The following is a 14,209-nucleotide window of genomic DNA, read 5'->3' on the forward strand; positions in this document are numbered from 1 at the left end:
TCCAGATCTGACCATCTCCCAATGTAATGAGTCTCTCAGAGGTGTCTCTTCATCCAGATCTGACCATCTCCCAATGTAATGAGTCTCTCAGAGGCGTCTCTTCAACCAGATCTGACCATCTCCCAATGTAATGAGTCTCTGAGAGGTGTCTCTTCATCCAGATCTGACCATCTCCCAATGTAATGAGTCTCTCAGAGGTGTCTCTTCAACCAGATCTGACCATCTCCCAATGTAATGAGTCTCTCAGAGGTGTCTCTTCATCCAGATCTGACCATCTCCCAATGTAATGAGTCTCTCAGGGGTGTCTCTCCATCCAGATCTGACCATCTCCCAATGTAATGAGTCTCTCAGAGGCGTCTCTTCAACCAGATCTGACCATCTCCCAATGTAATGAGTCTCTGAGAGGTGTCTCTCCATCCAGATCTGACCATCTCCCAATGTAATGAGTCTCTCAGAGGTGTCTCTTCATCCAGATCTGACCATCTCCCAATGTAATGAGTCTCTCGGAGGTGTCTCATCCAGATCTGACCATCTCCCAATGTAATGAGTCTCTCGGAGGTGTCTCTTCATCCAGATCTGACCAACTCGCAGCGAATTCTGAATCTTCTCAACCTCTGGAGAATTTCAATGCATTAGAAGGTGGTCATATTTTATGACGAGACACCTCTGAGACCCTCCATACATTGCTCTCCATCCAGATCTGACAACTTCTCAATATACTGAGCTTCTCGGCGCTGTCTCTCCATTATGGTCTGACCACTTCTCAATGTACTGAGGTTGTCGGAGGTGTCTCTCCATCCAGATCTGACCTTCTCCCAATGTATTGAGGTTGAGACTGGGAGAAGGTCAGATCTGGATGAAGAGACACCTCTGAGAACCCCAGTACATTGCTCTTCATCCAGATCTGACCATCTCCCAATGTACTGAGGTTCTAAAGAGGTTGAGAAGTTTCAGAATAAACTGGGAGAAGGTCAGATCTGGATGGAGAAACATCTCTGAGAACCTCAATACACTGGGAGATGGTCCGATCTGGATGGAGAAACATCTCTGAGAACCTCAATACACTGGGAGAAGGTCCGATCTGGATGGAGAGACACCTCTGAGAACCTCAATACACTGGGAGATGGTCCGATCTGGATGGAGAGACACCTCTGAGAACCTCAATACACTGGGAGATGGTCCGATCTGGATTGAGAGACACCTCTGAGAACCTCAATACACTGGGAGAAGGTCCGATCTGGATGGAGAAACATCTCTGAGAACCTCAATACACTGGGAGATGGTCCGATCTGGATGGAGAAACATCTCTGAGAACCTCAATACACTGGGAGATGGTCCGATCTGGATGGAGAAACATCTCTGAGAACCTCAATACACTGGGAGATGGTCCGATCTGGATGGAGAAACATCTCTGAGAACCTCAATACATTGGGAGATGGTCCGATCTGGATGGAGAAACATCTCTGAGAACCTCAATACACTGGGAGATGGTCCGATCTGGATGGAGAGACACCTCTGAGAACCTCAATACACTGGGAGATGGTCCGATCTGGATGGAGAGACACCTTTGAGAACCTCCAGTACCTGTGAAGTTGTGAGATCTGAATGGAGAGACACCTCTGAGGACCACAATACATTGGGAGTTGGTCAAATCTGGATCGAGAGACACCTCCTGAAAACCTTAGAACATTGGGAGATGGTCAGATCTGGATGAAGAGACACCTCTGATAATCTCGAAACATTGCTTTTCATCCAGACCCGACCACTTATCAATGTATTGAGGTTCTCATAGGTGTCTCTCTATTCAGTTCTGACCATCTCCCGATGTACTGGGTTTCTCAGAGGTGCCCCTCATTCAGATCTCAGTACTTTCCCATGTATTGAGGTCCTTTTTAGAGGAGGTGCCCCTCATCCAGATGTGACCCCCCCCCACCTTTCTGGTGTATTAAGGTTCTCAGAGGTGTCTCCAAATCTCTCTGTGTTTTGAGGTTAATTCCTCATTTGGGCCAATTTGCTGCCCTTTTCACCATGGAGCCCCTCCCCCCCCATTCCTCGCTATGTATGCTGTGGTCACGGACTTGTGGAATGCTGGAACTGGGGCATGTTGGTGCACTCTCTCTTATATGACATGTTCTGTCTCTCCCACAGTGGGAAATAAAGACGATGATCCGTCTCGGAAACACGTGGAGACAGCGGATGCCAAGAGGTTCAGCGAACAGATGGGAGTGCGGCTATATGAAACCAGCGCCAAGGAGAACCGCAACGTAGAAGAGGTGAGGGTGGGGCACTGGTCTCCTGTGTCTGTATCTTCTTCTGGGGTCATCATCTTGCTAATGGTGGAGACGGTGGGGCTCCTTTACAATGAGAGGTTCCAGTATCTGAGGAGATCTGATTAATGGGTATGATGGATGTACCATCTGAGATATGTAAAGGTTCGTCCCATGAGGATGGTACAAGGGAATATAATAGAGCGGATAACAGGTTCACCATTAGTAGGAGGCCCCCCCCCCCCCCCCCAAGCAGGTGAATTTGCCCCGGGCGATGTTTTGGCCGCCGTGTATGGGTGCAGTTTGGGTGGATGAACCGGCCCAGCATTTGTGTCTCTGGTCCGTTCCTCTGTATTCAGAGACGAGGGGATGGGGGACACAGGGGCCATTATTGAGTCTCCGAAGAGCGGGGGAGGAAGCGGCTGATTGTTATTCAGAGTGGAGACAAGACAATGTGTGTTTGTGTAGTCCGGGCTCCCAGTGACCCCGGGGATAATGTGCTGCTTTCAATGCTCTATAAATGTCTGCCGAAGGTTCGTTGCGTGCAATCGTTCATACAAGTCCTCCTTAACCCTACTTTATTTCCCTCTGACATCGGCTCGTCTGCTGGCAGGAAGCCGGCTGTGTGCAGAGGAAAATCTTCCTTCCTCCCTGTAGCATGGTCCAGCAGAGCCCCCATGTCCTTCCCACTGATTGGAGTTATGGCACCCCTCTGGTCATTGGCTGGTACTGACTCTATGATTGTGTTGGGATGGCCATAAGTAATGGTTGGGGGTGGGGGGGGGGGGGGGGTATAAAAAGTGGCATATGGAGACTGCCATGGTGCAACCTCTAAGCTTGTCATCCTTTTTTCACCAACCATCAAATGCCAGGCAGCATATTTCTAGCCTGGCTCTCTATGGATCAGGATGGCGCCCCATGGCTTGCACCTCCTAGAAGGTGTACAGCCCCCATTTGTATATGTCTAGGTAACAGAAATGCAGCTCAGGCCACATGATCTGCTCAGCCAATGCTGAGCTCTGGCAGAGATCACATGACTGTGTGCCTAGACGTCTGATCACATGGCAGGCTATGGTAGAATGGTGGGGCAGTGTGAAGGTGACAATGGTCCTGGCTGGGTATCCTGTTGAGTATACAGACTTTCATTCCTTATTGGTGCCCCCCCCCCCCCCGCTTACATCCTTCTCCTGTCTCCCGCAGATGTTCCTGTCCGTCACCCGGCTGGTCCTGAGGATGAAGAAGGAGAGCCAAGCCAGGCTACGGCCCAACGAGGTCGTCACCATAACCAAGACCAAGAAGAAGCCTCATGTGAAGAGATGCTGCTGAGGGCCCGGGGGCCCCATTCCTGGAGGAACTGGACCACTAAATGAGGAGAAGATTTACCACTATGGGAAATAGCGATCTAGACTATAAATGCATTCTATACGGGAGCAATCTAGGAGTGGAGCACCGCCGCCTGTGGCCCTGTAGGGGGCTCTGTCCTCGTTGGATTCTGCCTGTGCCCTGTAGGGGGCGCTGTCCTCATAGGATTCTGCCTGTGCCCTGTAGGGGGCGCTGTCCTCATAGGATTCTGCCTGTGCCCTGTAGGGGGCGCTGTCCTCATAGGATTCTGCCTGTGCCCTGTAGGGGGTGCTCTCTGTTCACCTGTTCCATTCCGGCCTCCATACAGGAACACGGAGCCCGCACCGTCCCACAATCCCTACAGAGGTCGCTGTACTGTATGGACCTCACCTGCCAAAATCTATAATGCGTTATGTATACAAAGAGAACCCATCACGTCTGTCCACTGCATAGGACTGGTTTATATTCCCCCCTTGTATTTAGTTCCAGAGACTGAAGACCCCTCTGGAGCTGGGAGTCTGAGCACAGAGTCCTCCCCCCCCCCCCTCATGGTCTGATGCTTTCGCTCATTCTGACGCCAAGCTGCTGCCCGGCTCCTGAGTGCACATAACACCACCAAGTAACCAAAGCCTTGACCTTGTATACATTCCTCTCTTGCTGGGTATAGTTATGCACACTCAGGAGCTGGGGAATCACAACTGTAGGACCTCGGGGGCGGGGCTGTCGGCTCTGACTCTCAGCCTCAGACACCATTCAGTGTGCACAGCCAGAATTTAATGATGAATATTCAGATTCCGGTCTGTGAGGATAACACGATTGGCCGTCCTAGCAGTGGCGTATGTCCACCAATCAAATCCTCTTTTACTAAAAATATGACGGGCACATGTTGTTATATCCTCCAAAGCGTGCGTCCGTCCACCATTTTCTGGGTAGTTGTCACTACACATGCAGATTTTGGGGGGGGATAGGTGTCCCCGAAAACAAAGATGACACTACGACGTCCGGGTGGCTTCCATCTCCTTTTTATTAAAGTTGGACAAATATAAAGCTTACCGAGCCCTCCCCCGCACATTGCACTGACCAATCAGAAGAGCGCTGCTTGCTCCTCCCCCGCGGTGCCTGACTCTGTGATTATATATAACGTTCCCCCCTCTGTACAGGAATTATAAAGCTTATTTTTGCATCTAACTGAATAACAATAAAGAACATTTTCTACTGAAGGCCGTGCCGCCTCTTCACTCCGCCGTCATCCTCGTTCCCGGGGTTCAGCCATCCAGGGGAGCCTGGTCTGCGCCATCCAGGGGAGCCTGGTCTGCGCCCTCCGCTCCCGGATCGCTGGGGTTCTCCAGCATGTTCTTGTACTGACGCTTGAAAAAGCCGAGCTGCGGGGGAGGGGAGACAGTCAGTGATTCTGGAGTTAAAGGGGTTAAACACATTTGGATAAACATTTGCAGCAAAACATAAAATGTGGGTCAAAACTTGTGATTGGCTGAAGATGAGAATTGGCTTAAAAATAAAATCCCCTTTAATGAGGAAGTGCGCAGTGTTGTGAGACGCCTTCAGAATGTCATGTGATCACACCTCAAATAAGAGGGGGAAGGGAAATGTGTCTGAAGTGAATTTTCCTTCCTCCGCTCCCCCAAAATCAAAAATATGCTCCATCTCCCTGTGTAGGTTGGGGGCTCTGTACTCTGCCAACGGTGATCTGATGTGTGCCCAGCAGGTGGCAGCACTGTGCAGATTGGGGGCCGTGTACTCTGCCAGCGGTGATCTGATGGGTGCCCAGCAGGTGGCAGCACTATGTAGGTTGGGGGCTGTGTACTCTGCCAGCGGTGATCTGATGTGTGCCCAGCAGGTGGCAGCACTGTGTAGGTTGGGGCTCTGTACTCTGCCAGCGGCGATCTGATGTGTGCCCAGCAGGTGGCAGCACTATGCAGATTGGGGGCTGTGTACTCTGCCAGCGGTGATCTGATGTGTGCCCAGCAGGTGGCAGCACTGTGCAGATTGGGGGCTGTGTACTCTGCCAGCGGCGATCTGATGTGTGCCCAGCAGGTGGCAGCACTGTGTGGGTTGGGGGCCGTGTACTCTGCCAGCGGCGATCTGATGTGTGCCCAGCAGGTGGCAGCACTGTGTGGGTTGGGGGCTGTGTACTCTGCCAGCGGTGATCTGATGTGTGCCCAGCAGGTGGCAGCACTATGCAGATTGGGGGCTGTGTACTCTGCCAGCGGTGATCTGATGTGTGCCCAGCAGGTGGCAGCACTGTGCAGATTGGGGGCTGTGTACTCTGCCAGCGGTGATCTGATGTGTGCCCAGCAGGTGGCAGCACTGTGTGGGTTGGGGGCCGTGTACTCTGCCAGCGGCGATCTGATGTGTGCCCAGCAGGTGGCAGCACTGTGTAGGTTGGGGGCTCTGTGCTCTGCCAGCTGTGATCTGATGTGTGCCCAGCAGGTGGCAGCACTGTGTAGATTGGGGGCTCTGTGATCTGCCAGCTGTGATCTGATGTGTGCCCAGCAGGTGGCAGCACCTTGCTAAGAATAATGCATAGATTTTGTGTATATTCTGTGTTTCCTCCAGTAGGTGGCGTTGTGTCATTGGCAGGCTGATGGAAAGTGGCGACTGATGGGGTTCCAGTGGGGTGCGGGGGGGGGGGGCACAGACAGCTATAAATAACTGAAGCATTTGCTTTCCTCAAACCTGCTTTAGAATCCTAACCCCTTGGTATTAGGATTTGGTGATGGGTCTGAGAGTAATGTCCCCACCCACCCAGGAGGACCCGGTGATGGGTCTGAGAGTAATGTCCCCACCCACCCAGGAGGACCCGGTGATGGGTCTGAGAGTAATGTCCCCACCTAGGAGGACTCGGTGATGGGTCTGAGAGTAATGTCCCCACCTAGGAGGACCCGGTGATGGGTCTGAGAGTAATGTCCCCACCCAGGAGGATCCGGTAATGGGTCTGAGAGTAATGTCCCCACCTAGGAGGACTCGGTGATGGGTCTGAGAGTAATGTCCCCACCTAGGAGGACTCGGTGATGGGTCTGAGAGTAATGTCCCCACCTAGGAGGACTCGGTGATGGGTCTGAGAGTAATGTCCCCACCTAGGAGGACTCGGTGATGGGTCTGAGAGTAATGTCCCCACCTAGGAGGACTCGGTGATGGGTCTGAGAGTAATGTCCCCACCCAGGAGGATCCGGTAATGGGTCTGAGAGTAATGTCCCCACCTAGGAGGACTCGGTGATGGGTCTGAGAGTAATGTCCCCACCCAGGAGGATCCGGTAATGGGTCTGAGAGTAATGTCCCCACCCAGGAGGACCCGGTGATGGGTCTGAGAGTAATGTCCCCACCTAGGAGGACTCGGTGATGGGTCTGAGAGTAATGTCCCCACCTAGGAGGACCCGGTGATGGGTCTGAGAGTAATGTCCCCACCCAGGAGGATCCGGTAATGGGTCTGAGAGTAATGTCCCCACCTAGGAGGACTCGGTGATGGGTCTGAGAGTAATGTCCCCACCTAGGAGGACTCGGTGATGGGTCTGAGAGTAATGTCCCCACCTAGGAGGACTCGGTGATGGGTCTGAGAGTAATGTCCCCACCTAGGAGGACTCGGTGATGGGTCTGAGAGTAATGTCCCCACCTAGGAGGACCCGGTGATGGGTCTGAGAGTAATGTCCCCACCTAGGAGGACCCGGTGATGGGTCTGAGAGTAATGTCCCCACCTAGGAGGACTCGGTGATGGGTCTGAGAGTAATGTCCCCACCTAGGAGGACTCGGTGATGGGTCTGAGAGTAATGTCCCCACCCAGGAGGACTCGGTGATGGGTCTGAGAGTAATGTCCCCACCTAGGAGGACTCGGTGATGGGTCTGAGAGTAATGTCCCCACCTAGGAGGACTCGGTGATGGGTCACGCACATCACTCCGGCCCATTGTTGATTGATCTGCCTCTTACCTTATAGAGGGCAGCCGCTATGAGTGCCAGGAGCACCAGCCCCCCCACACTGCTGCCGATGATGATGGGGAAATAGTTGTACTCCACACTGATCTCCAAGGTCGTCTGTGTCTGAAATACACAAAGAGATTTGTCCTCCTTGTTAAAGTGAACCTGTCAGACCCCCATTAATCTCCCAGGAACCCCTCGTCATCTCCCAGAGGAGGAGCCCCATTAATCTCCCAGAGGAGGAGCCGCTTCCAGGAAATCTTGATGGCGGTAGAGATGAGCTCTGCCCTGGAATAGGCACCCCCCCACCCCCATGAACATGACCCCTGGTCACCAATTCCACACCCGGAATAAAACTGATAGAGTACCTGGGTTTTAACAAAACGCTGGTTCTGCTCCAGGATGTGAGCGTAGGTCTGAGAGTCGTATCTGATCTCCGCCGAGGTCTGCAGGAAGATCTTCTGCTGTCCTGTCTGAGACCAGAGAGAATATAGTGAGGACATAGACATGTCCGGGCGACATTGTACGGACGTGTCTGGGGGGGCAGAGGTCATTGTATGGACTAGTGTGTGGGGGGGGCAGAGGTCATTGTATGGACTAGTGTGTGGGGGGGGGGCAGAGGTCATTGTATGGACTAGTGTGTGGGGGGGGCAGAGGTCATTGTATGGACTAGTGTGTGGGGGGGGGCAGAGGTCATTGTATGGACTAGTGTGTGGGGGGGGCAGAGGTCATTGTATGGACTAGTGTGTGGGGGGGGCAGAGGTCATTGTATGGACTAGTGTGTGGGGGGGGCAGAGGTCATTGTATGGACTAGTGTGTGGGGGGGGGGGGCAGAGGTCATTGTATGGACTAGTGTGTGGGGGGGGGCAGAGGTCATTGTATGGACTAGTGTGGGGGGGCAGAGGTCATTGTATGGACTAGTGTGGGGGGGCAGAGGTCATTGTATGGACTAGTGTGGGGGGGCAGAGGTCATTGTATGGACTAGTGTGGGGGGGCAGAGGTCATTGTATGGACTAGTGTGTGTGGGGGGGGGGGCAGAGGTCATTGTATGGACTAGTGTGTGTGTGGGGGGGCAGAGGTCATTGTATGGACTAGTGTGGGGGGGGGCAGAGGTCATTGTATGGACTAGTGTGTGGGGGGGGCAGAGGTCATTGTATGGACTAGTGTGGGGGGGGCAGAGGTCATTGTATGGACTAGTGTGTGGGGGGGGCAGAGGTCATTGTATGGACTAGTGTGGGGGGGGCAGAGGTCTTGTATGGATGTGTCTGTGGGGGGGCAGAGGTCATTGTAGGGACATGTCTGGGGGGGGGGGTGGAGGTTGTGTGTATGGACGTGTCTGGGGGGGTGGAGGTCGTTGCAGGGACGTGTCTGAGGGGTGGAGGTCGTTGTATGGACGTGTCTGGGGGGGGGGGGGGGTGGAGGTTGTGTGTATGGACATGTCTGGGGGGGCAGAGGTCGTTGTATGGACGTGTCTGGGGGGGGCAGAGGTCGTTGTATGGACGTGTCTGGGGGGCAGAGGTCGTTGTATGGACGTGTCTGGGGGGGCAGAGGTCTTTGTATGGACGTGTCTGGGGGGGGCAGAGGTTGTGTGCATGGTCCTGTCTGGGGCGGCAGAGGTTGTGAGGATGGACGTGTCTGGGGGGGGAGGTCGTTGTATGGACGTGTCTGGGGGGGGGCAGAGGTTGTGTGTATGGACGTGTCTGGGGGGGCAGAGGTTGTGTGTATGGACGTGTATGGGGGGGGGAGGGGGAGAGGTTGTATGTATGGACGTGTCTGGGGGGGGAGGTTGTTGTATGGACGTGTCTGGGGGGGGCAGAGGTTGTGTGTATGGACATGTCTGGGGGGGGGGAGAGGTTTTGTATGGATGTGTCTGGGGGGGGTGGAGGTTGTGTGTATGGACGTGTCTGGGGGGTGGAGGTCGTTGCAGGGACGTGTCCGGGGGGTGGAGGTCGTTGTATGGACGTGTCTGGGGGGGTGGAGGTCGTTGTATGGACGTGTCTGGGGGGTGGAGGTCGTTGTATGGACGTGTCTGGGGGGGGCAGAGGTTGTATGTATGGACGTGTCTGGGGGGGCAGAGGTTGTATGTATGGATGTGTCTGGGGGGGGAGGTTGTTGTATGGACGTGTCTGGGGGGGGAGGGGCAGAGGTTGTATGTATGAACGTGTCTGGGGGCAGAGGTTGTGTGTATGGACGTGTCTGGGGCGGGGCAGAGGTCATTGCAGGGACATGTCTGGGGGGGGGGAGAGGTTTTGTATGGATGTGTCTGGGGGGGGGGGGGGCAGAGGTTGTGTGTATGGACGTGTCTGGGGGGTGGAGGTCGTTGTATGGACGTGTCTGGGGGGTGGAGGTCGTTGTATGGACGTGTCTAGGGGGGTGGAGGTCGTTGTATGGACGTGTCTGGGGGGGTGGAGGTCGTTGTATGGACGTGTCTGGGGGGGTGGAGGTCGTTGTATGGACGTGTCTGGGGGGGTGGAGGTCGTTGTATGGACGTGTCTGGGGGGGTGGAGGTCGTTGTATGGACGTGTCTGGGGGGGGCAGAGGTTGTGTGTATGGACGTGTCTGGGGGGGCAGAGGTTGTGTGTATGGACGTGTCTGGGGGGGCAGAGGTTGTGTGTATGGACGTGTCTGGGGGGGGCAGAGGTTGTGTGTATGGACGTGTCTGGGGGGGCAGAGGTTGTGTGTATGGACGTGTCTGGGGGGGCAGAGGTTGTGTGTATGGACGTGTCTGGGGGGTGGAGGTCGTTGCAGGGACGTGTCCGGGGGGTGGAGGTCGTTGTATGGACGTGTCTGGGGGGTGGAGGTCGTTGTATGTATGGACGTGTCTGGGGGGGCAGAGGTTGTGTGTATGGACGTGTCTGGGGGGGCAGAGGTCGTTGTATGGACGTGTCTGGGGGGTGGAGGTCGTTTGTATGGACGTGTCTGGGGGGTGGAGGTCGTTTGTATGGCCGTGTCTGGGGGGGCAGAGGTCGTTGTATGGCCGTGTCTGGGGGGGCAGAGGTCGTTGTATGGCCGTGTCTGGGGGGTGGAGGTCGTTGTATGGACGTGTATGGGGGGTGGAGGTCGTTGTATGGACGTGTATGGGGGGTGGAGGTCGTTGTATGGAAGTGTCGGGGGGGGGGGGGTAGAGGTCGTTGTATGGACGTGTCTGGGGGGTGGAGGGGGGGCAGAGGTTGTTGTATGGACGTGTCTGGGGGGTGGAGGTCGTTGTATGGACGTGTCTGGGGGGTGGAGGTCGTTGTATGGACGTGTCTGGGGGGGGGCAGAGGTCGTTGTATGGACGTGTCTGGGGGGTGGAGGTCGTTGTATGGACGTGTCTGGGGGGGGGCAGAGGTCGTTGTATGGACGTGTCTGGAGCGGGCAGAGGTCGTTGTATGGACGTGTCTGGGGGGGGCAGAGGTTGTATGTATGGACGTGTCTGGAGCGGGCAGAGGTCGTTGTATGGACGTGTCTGGGGGGGGCAGAGGTTGTATGTATGGACGTGTCTGGGGGGGCAGAGGTTGTATGTATGGACGTGTCTGGGGGGGGCAGAGGTTGTATGTATGGACGTGTCTGGAGCGGGCAGAGGTCGTTGTATGGACGTGTCTGGGGGGGGCAGAGGTTGTATGTATGGACGTGTCTGGGGGGGGCAGAGGTCGTTGTATGGACGTGTCTGGGGGGGGCAGAGGTTGTATGTATGGACGTGTCTGGGGGGGGTGGAGGTCGTTGTATGGACGTGTCTGGGGGGGGGGCAGAGGTTGTATGTATGGACGTGTCTGGGGGGGGCGGAGGTTGGATGTATGGACGTGTCTGGGGGGGGCGGAGGTCGTTGTATGGACGTGTCTGGGGGGGGCAGAGGTTGTATGTATGGACGTGTCTGGGGGGGGCAGAGGTTGTATGTATGGACGTGTCTGGGGGGGGCAGAGGTTGTATGTATGGACGTGTCTGGGGGGGCAGAGGTTGTATGTATGGACGTGTCTGGGGGGGGCGGAGGTTGTATGTATGGACGTGTCTGGGGGGGGCGGAGGTTGTATGTATGGACGTGTCTGGGGGGGGCGGAGGTTGTATGTATGGACGTGTCTGGGGGGGGCGGAGGTTGTATGTATGGACGTGTCTGGGGGGGGCGGAGGTTGTATGTATGGACGTGTCTGGGGGGGGCGGAGGTTGTATGTATGGACGTGTCTGGGGGGGGCGGAGGTTGTATGTATGGACGTGTCTGGGGGGGGCGGAGGTTGTATGTATGGACGTGTCTGGGGGGGGCGGAGGTTGTATGTATGGACGTGTCTGGGGGGGGCGGAGGTTGTATGTATGGACGTGTCTGGGGGGGGCGGAGGTTGTATGTATGGACGTGTCTGGGGGGGGCGGAGGTTGTATGTATGGACGTGTCTGGGGGGGGCGGAGGTTGTATGTATGGACGTGTCTGGGGGGGGCGGAGGTTGTATGTATGGACGTGTCTGGGGGGGGCGGAGGTTGTATGTATGGACGTGTCTGGGGGGGGCGGAGGTTGTATGTATGGACGTGTCTGGGGGGGGCGGAGGTTGTATGTATGGACGTGTCTGGGGGGGGCGGAGGTTGTATGTATGGACGTGTCTGGGGGGGGCGGAGGTTGTATGTATGGACGTGTCTGGGGGGGGTGGAGGTCGTTGTATGGACGTGTCTGGGGGGTGGAGGTCGTTGTATGGACGTGTCTGGGGGTGGCAGAGGTCGTTGTATGGACTTGTCTGGAGCGGGCAGAGGTCGTTGTATGGACGTGTCTGGGGGGGGGCAGAGGTTGTATGTATGGACGTGTCTGGGGGGGGCAGAGGTCGTTGTATGGACGTGTCTGGGGGGGCAGAGGTTGTATGTATGGACGTGTCTGGAGCGGGCAGAGGTCGTTGTATGGACGTGTCTGGGGGGGGGGGCAGAGGTTGTATGTATGGACGTGTCTGGGGGGCAGAGGTTGTATGTATGGACGTGTCTGGGGGGGGCAGAGGTTGTATGTATGGACGTGTCTGGGGGGGGCAGAGGTTGTATGTATGGACGTGTCTGGAGCGGGCAGAGGTCGTTGTATGGACGTGTCTGGGGGGGGCAGAGGTTGTATGTATGGACGTGTCTGGGGGGGGGCGGAGGTCGTTGTATGGACGTGTCTGGGGGGGGGCAGAGGTTGTATGTATGGACGTGTCTGGGGGGGGCGGAGGTTGTATGTATGGACGTGTCTGGGGGGGGCGGAGGTCGTTGTATGGACGTGTCTGGGGGGGGCAGAGGTTGTATGTATGGACGTGTCTGGGGCGGGGGGTGGAGGTCGTTGTATGGACGTGTCTGGGGGGGCGGAGGTTGTATGTATGGACGTGTCTGGGGGGGGCGGAGGTTGTATGTATGGACGTGTCTGGGGGGGGCGGAGGTCGTTGTATGGACGTGTCTGGGGGGGGCAGAGGTTGTATGTATGGACGTGTCTGGGGGGGGCAGAGGTTGTATGTATGGACGTGTCTGGGGGGGGCAGAGGTTGTATGTATGGACGTGTCTGGGGGGGGCAGAGGTTGTATGTATGGACGTGTCTGGGGGGGGCAGAGGTTGTATGTATGGACGTGTCTGGGGGGGGCAGAGGTTGTATGTATGGACGTGTCTGGGGGGGGCAGAGGTTGTATGTATGGACGTGTCTGGGGGGGGGGCAGAGGTTGTATGTATGGACGTGTCTGGGGAGGGGGCAGAGGTTGTATGTATGGACGTGTCTGGGGGGGGCAGAGGTTGTATGTATGGACGTGTCTGGGGGGGGCAGAGGTTGTATGTATGGACGTGTCTGGGGGGGGGCAGAGGTCGTTGTATGGACGTGTCTGGGGGGGGCAGAGGTTGTATGTATGGACGTGTCTGGGGGGGGCAGAGGTTGTATGTATGGACGTGTCTGGAGCGGGCAGAGGTCGTTGTATGGACGTGTCTGGAGCGGGCAGAGGTTGTATGTATGGACGTGTCTGGGGGGGGCAGAGGTTGTATGTATGGACGTGTCTGGGGGGGGGCAGAGGTTGTATGTATGGACGTGTCTGGGGGGGGCAGAGGTTGTATGTATGGACGTGTCTGGGGGGGGCAGAGGTCGTTGTATGGACGTGTCTGGGGGGGCAGAGGTCGTTGTATGGACGTGTCTGGGGGGGGCAGAGGTTGTATGTATGGACGTGTCTGGGGGGGGGGGGGGCAGAGGTTGTATGTATGGACGTGTCTGGGGGGGGGTGGAGGTCGTTGTATGGACGTGTCTGGGGGGGGCAGAGGTTGTATGTATGGACATGTCTGGAGCGGGCAGAGGTCGTTGTATGCACATATGGACATATGTGTGGATATGTCTGGGGGATGGAGGGGATGAAGAGCCTCAATGGAACGGTACCAGGACTGTCTATTTAATTGTGCTACAGCATTGTATGTATGGCAGTCGGGCCAATCGGAGGCCGAACCTCCCCAAGAAGGACCAATTGTATTTATTCTGTCTTTGAGAATGTGAATCTACCTGTAGAGTGTACCTACCTCTGGATAGAAACTGTACCTACCTTAGTGACAGATTCTTTGGTCACAGATCCACTGATTGTGTAGTTTAGTGAACTCTGAACCTTCAGATCCTGGATCTGACACTCCACTCTGACACACCAACCCACAGAACAGTTCTGGGGAGAGAAAAGGGAGAAGATTTGGGGATCAGAAGAGGAAATGGAGGAGACTTCTCCGGAGGGAACCCAAG

General features: G+C 55.7%; 1 protein-coding gene and 1 pseudogene across 1 annotated transcript in view; one reads left to right on the top strand and one right to left on the bottom strand.

The window, feature by feature from the left end:
• Window positions 1-2,148: 2,148 nt before the first annotated feature.
• LOC143925198 (ras-related protein Rab-35 pseudogene) lies at window positions 2,149-3,593 on the top strand (annotated as a pseudogene).
• A 1,021-nt stretch (window positions 3,594-4,614) lies between these two features.
• Window positions 4,615-14,209, bottom strand: part of LOC143925199 (integrin alpha-M-like) — a 105,154-nt gene continuing 95,559 nt past the window's right edge. Inside the window, exons 27-30 of the mRNA XM_077449797.1 lie at window positions 14,022-14,135; window positions 7,905-8,009; window positions 7,549-7,659; window positions 4,615-4,990 (exon numbers count right to left, since the gene is read on the bottom strand). Coding sequence (XP_077305923.1) covers window positions 4,874-4,990; window positions 7,549-7,659; window positions 7,905-8,009; window positions 14,022-14,135 — 447 coding nt within the window. The 3' untranslated portion in view covers window positions 4,615-4,873. The remainder of the gene's footprint in view (window positions 4,991-7,548; window positions 7,660-7,904; window positions 8,010-14,021; window positions 14,136-14,209) is intronic.

The sequence above is a fragment of the Lithobates pipiens genome, unplaced genomic scaffold (genome assembly GCF_037356315.1).
Source record: "Lithobates pipiens isolate NorthernLeopardFrog02 unplaced genomic scaffold, aLitPip1_a1.2 Scaffold_22, whole genome shotgun sequence".
Lineage (NCBI taxonomy): Eukaryota > Metazoa > Chordata > Amphibia > Anura > Ranidae > Lithobates > Lithobates pipiens.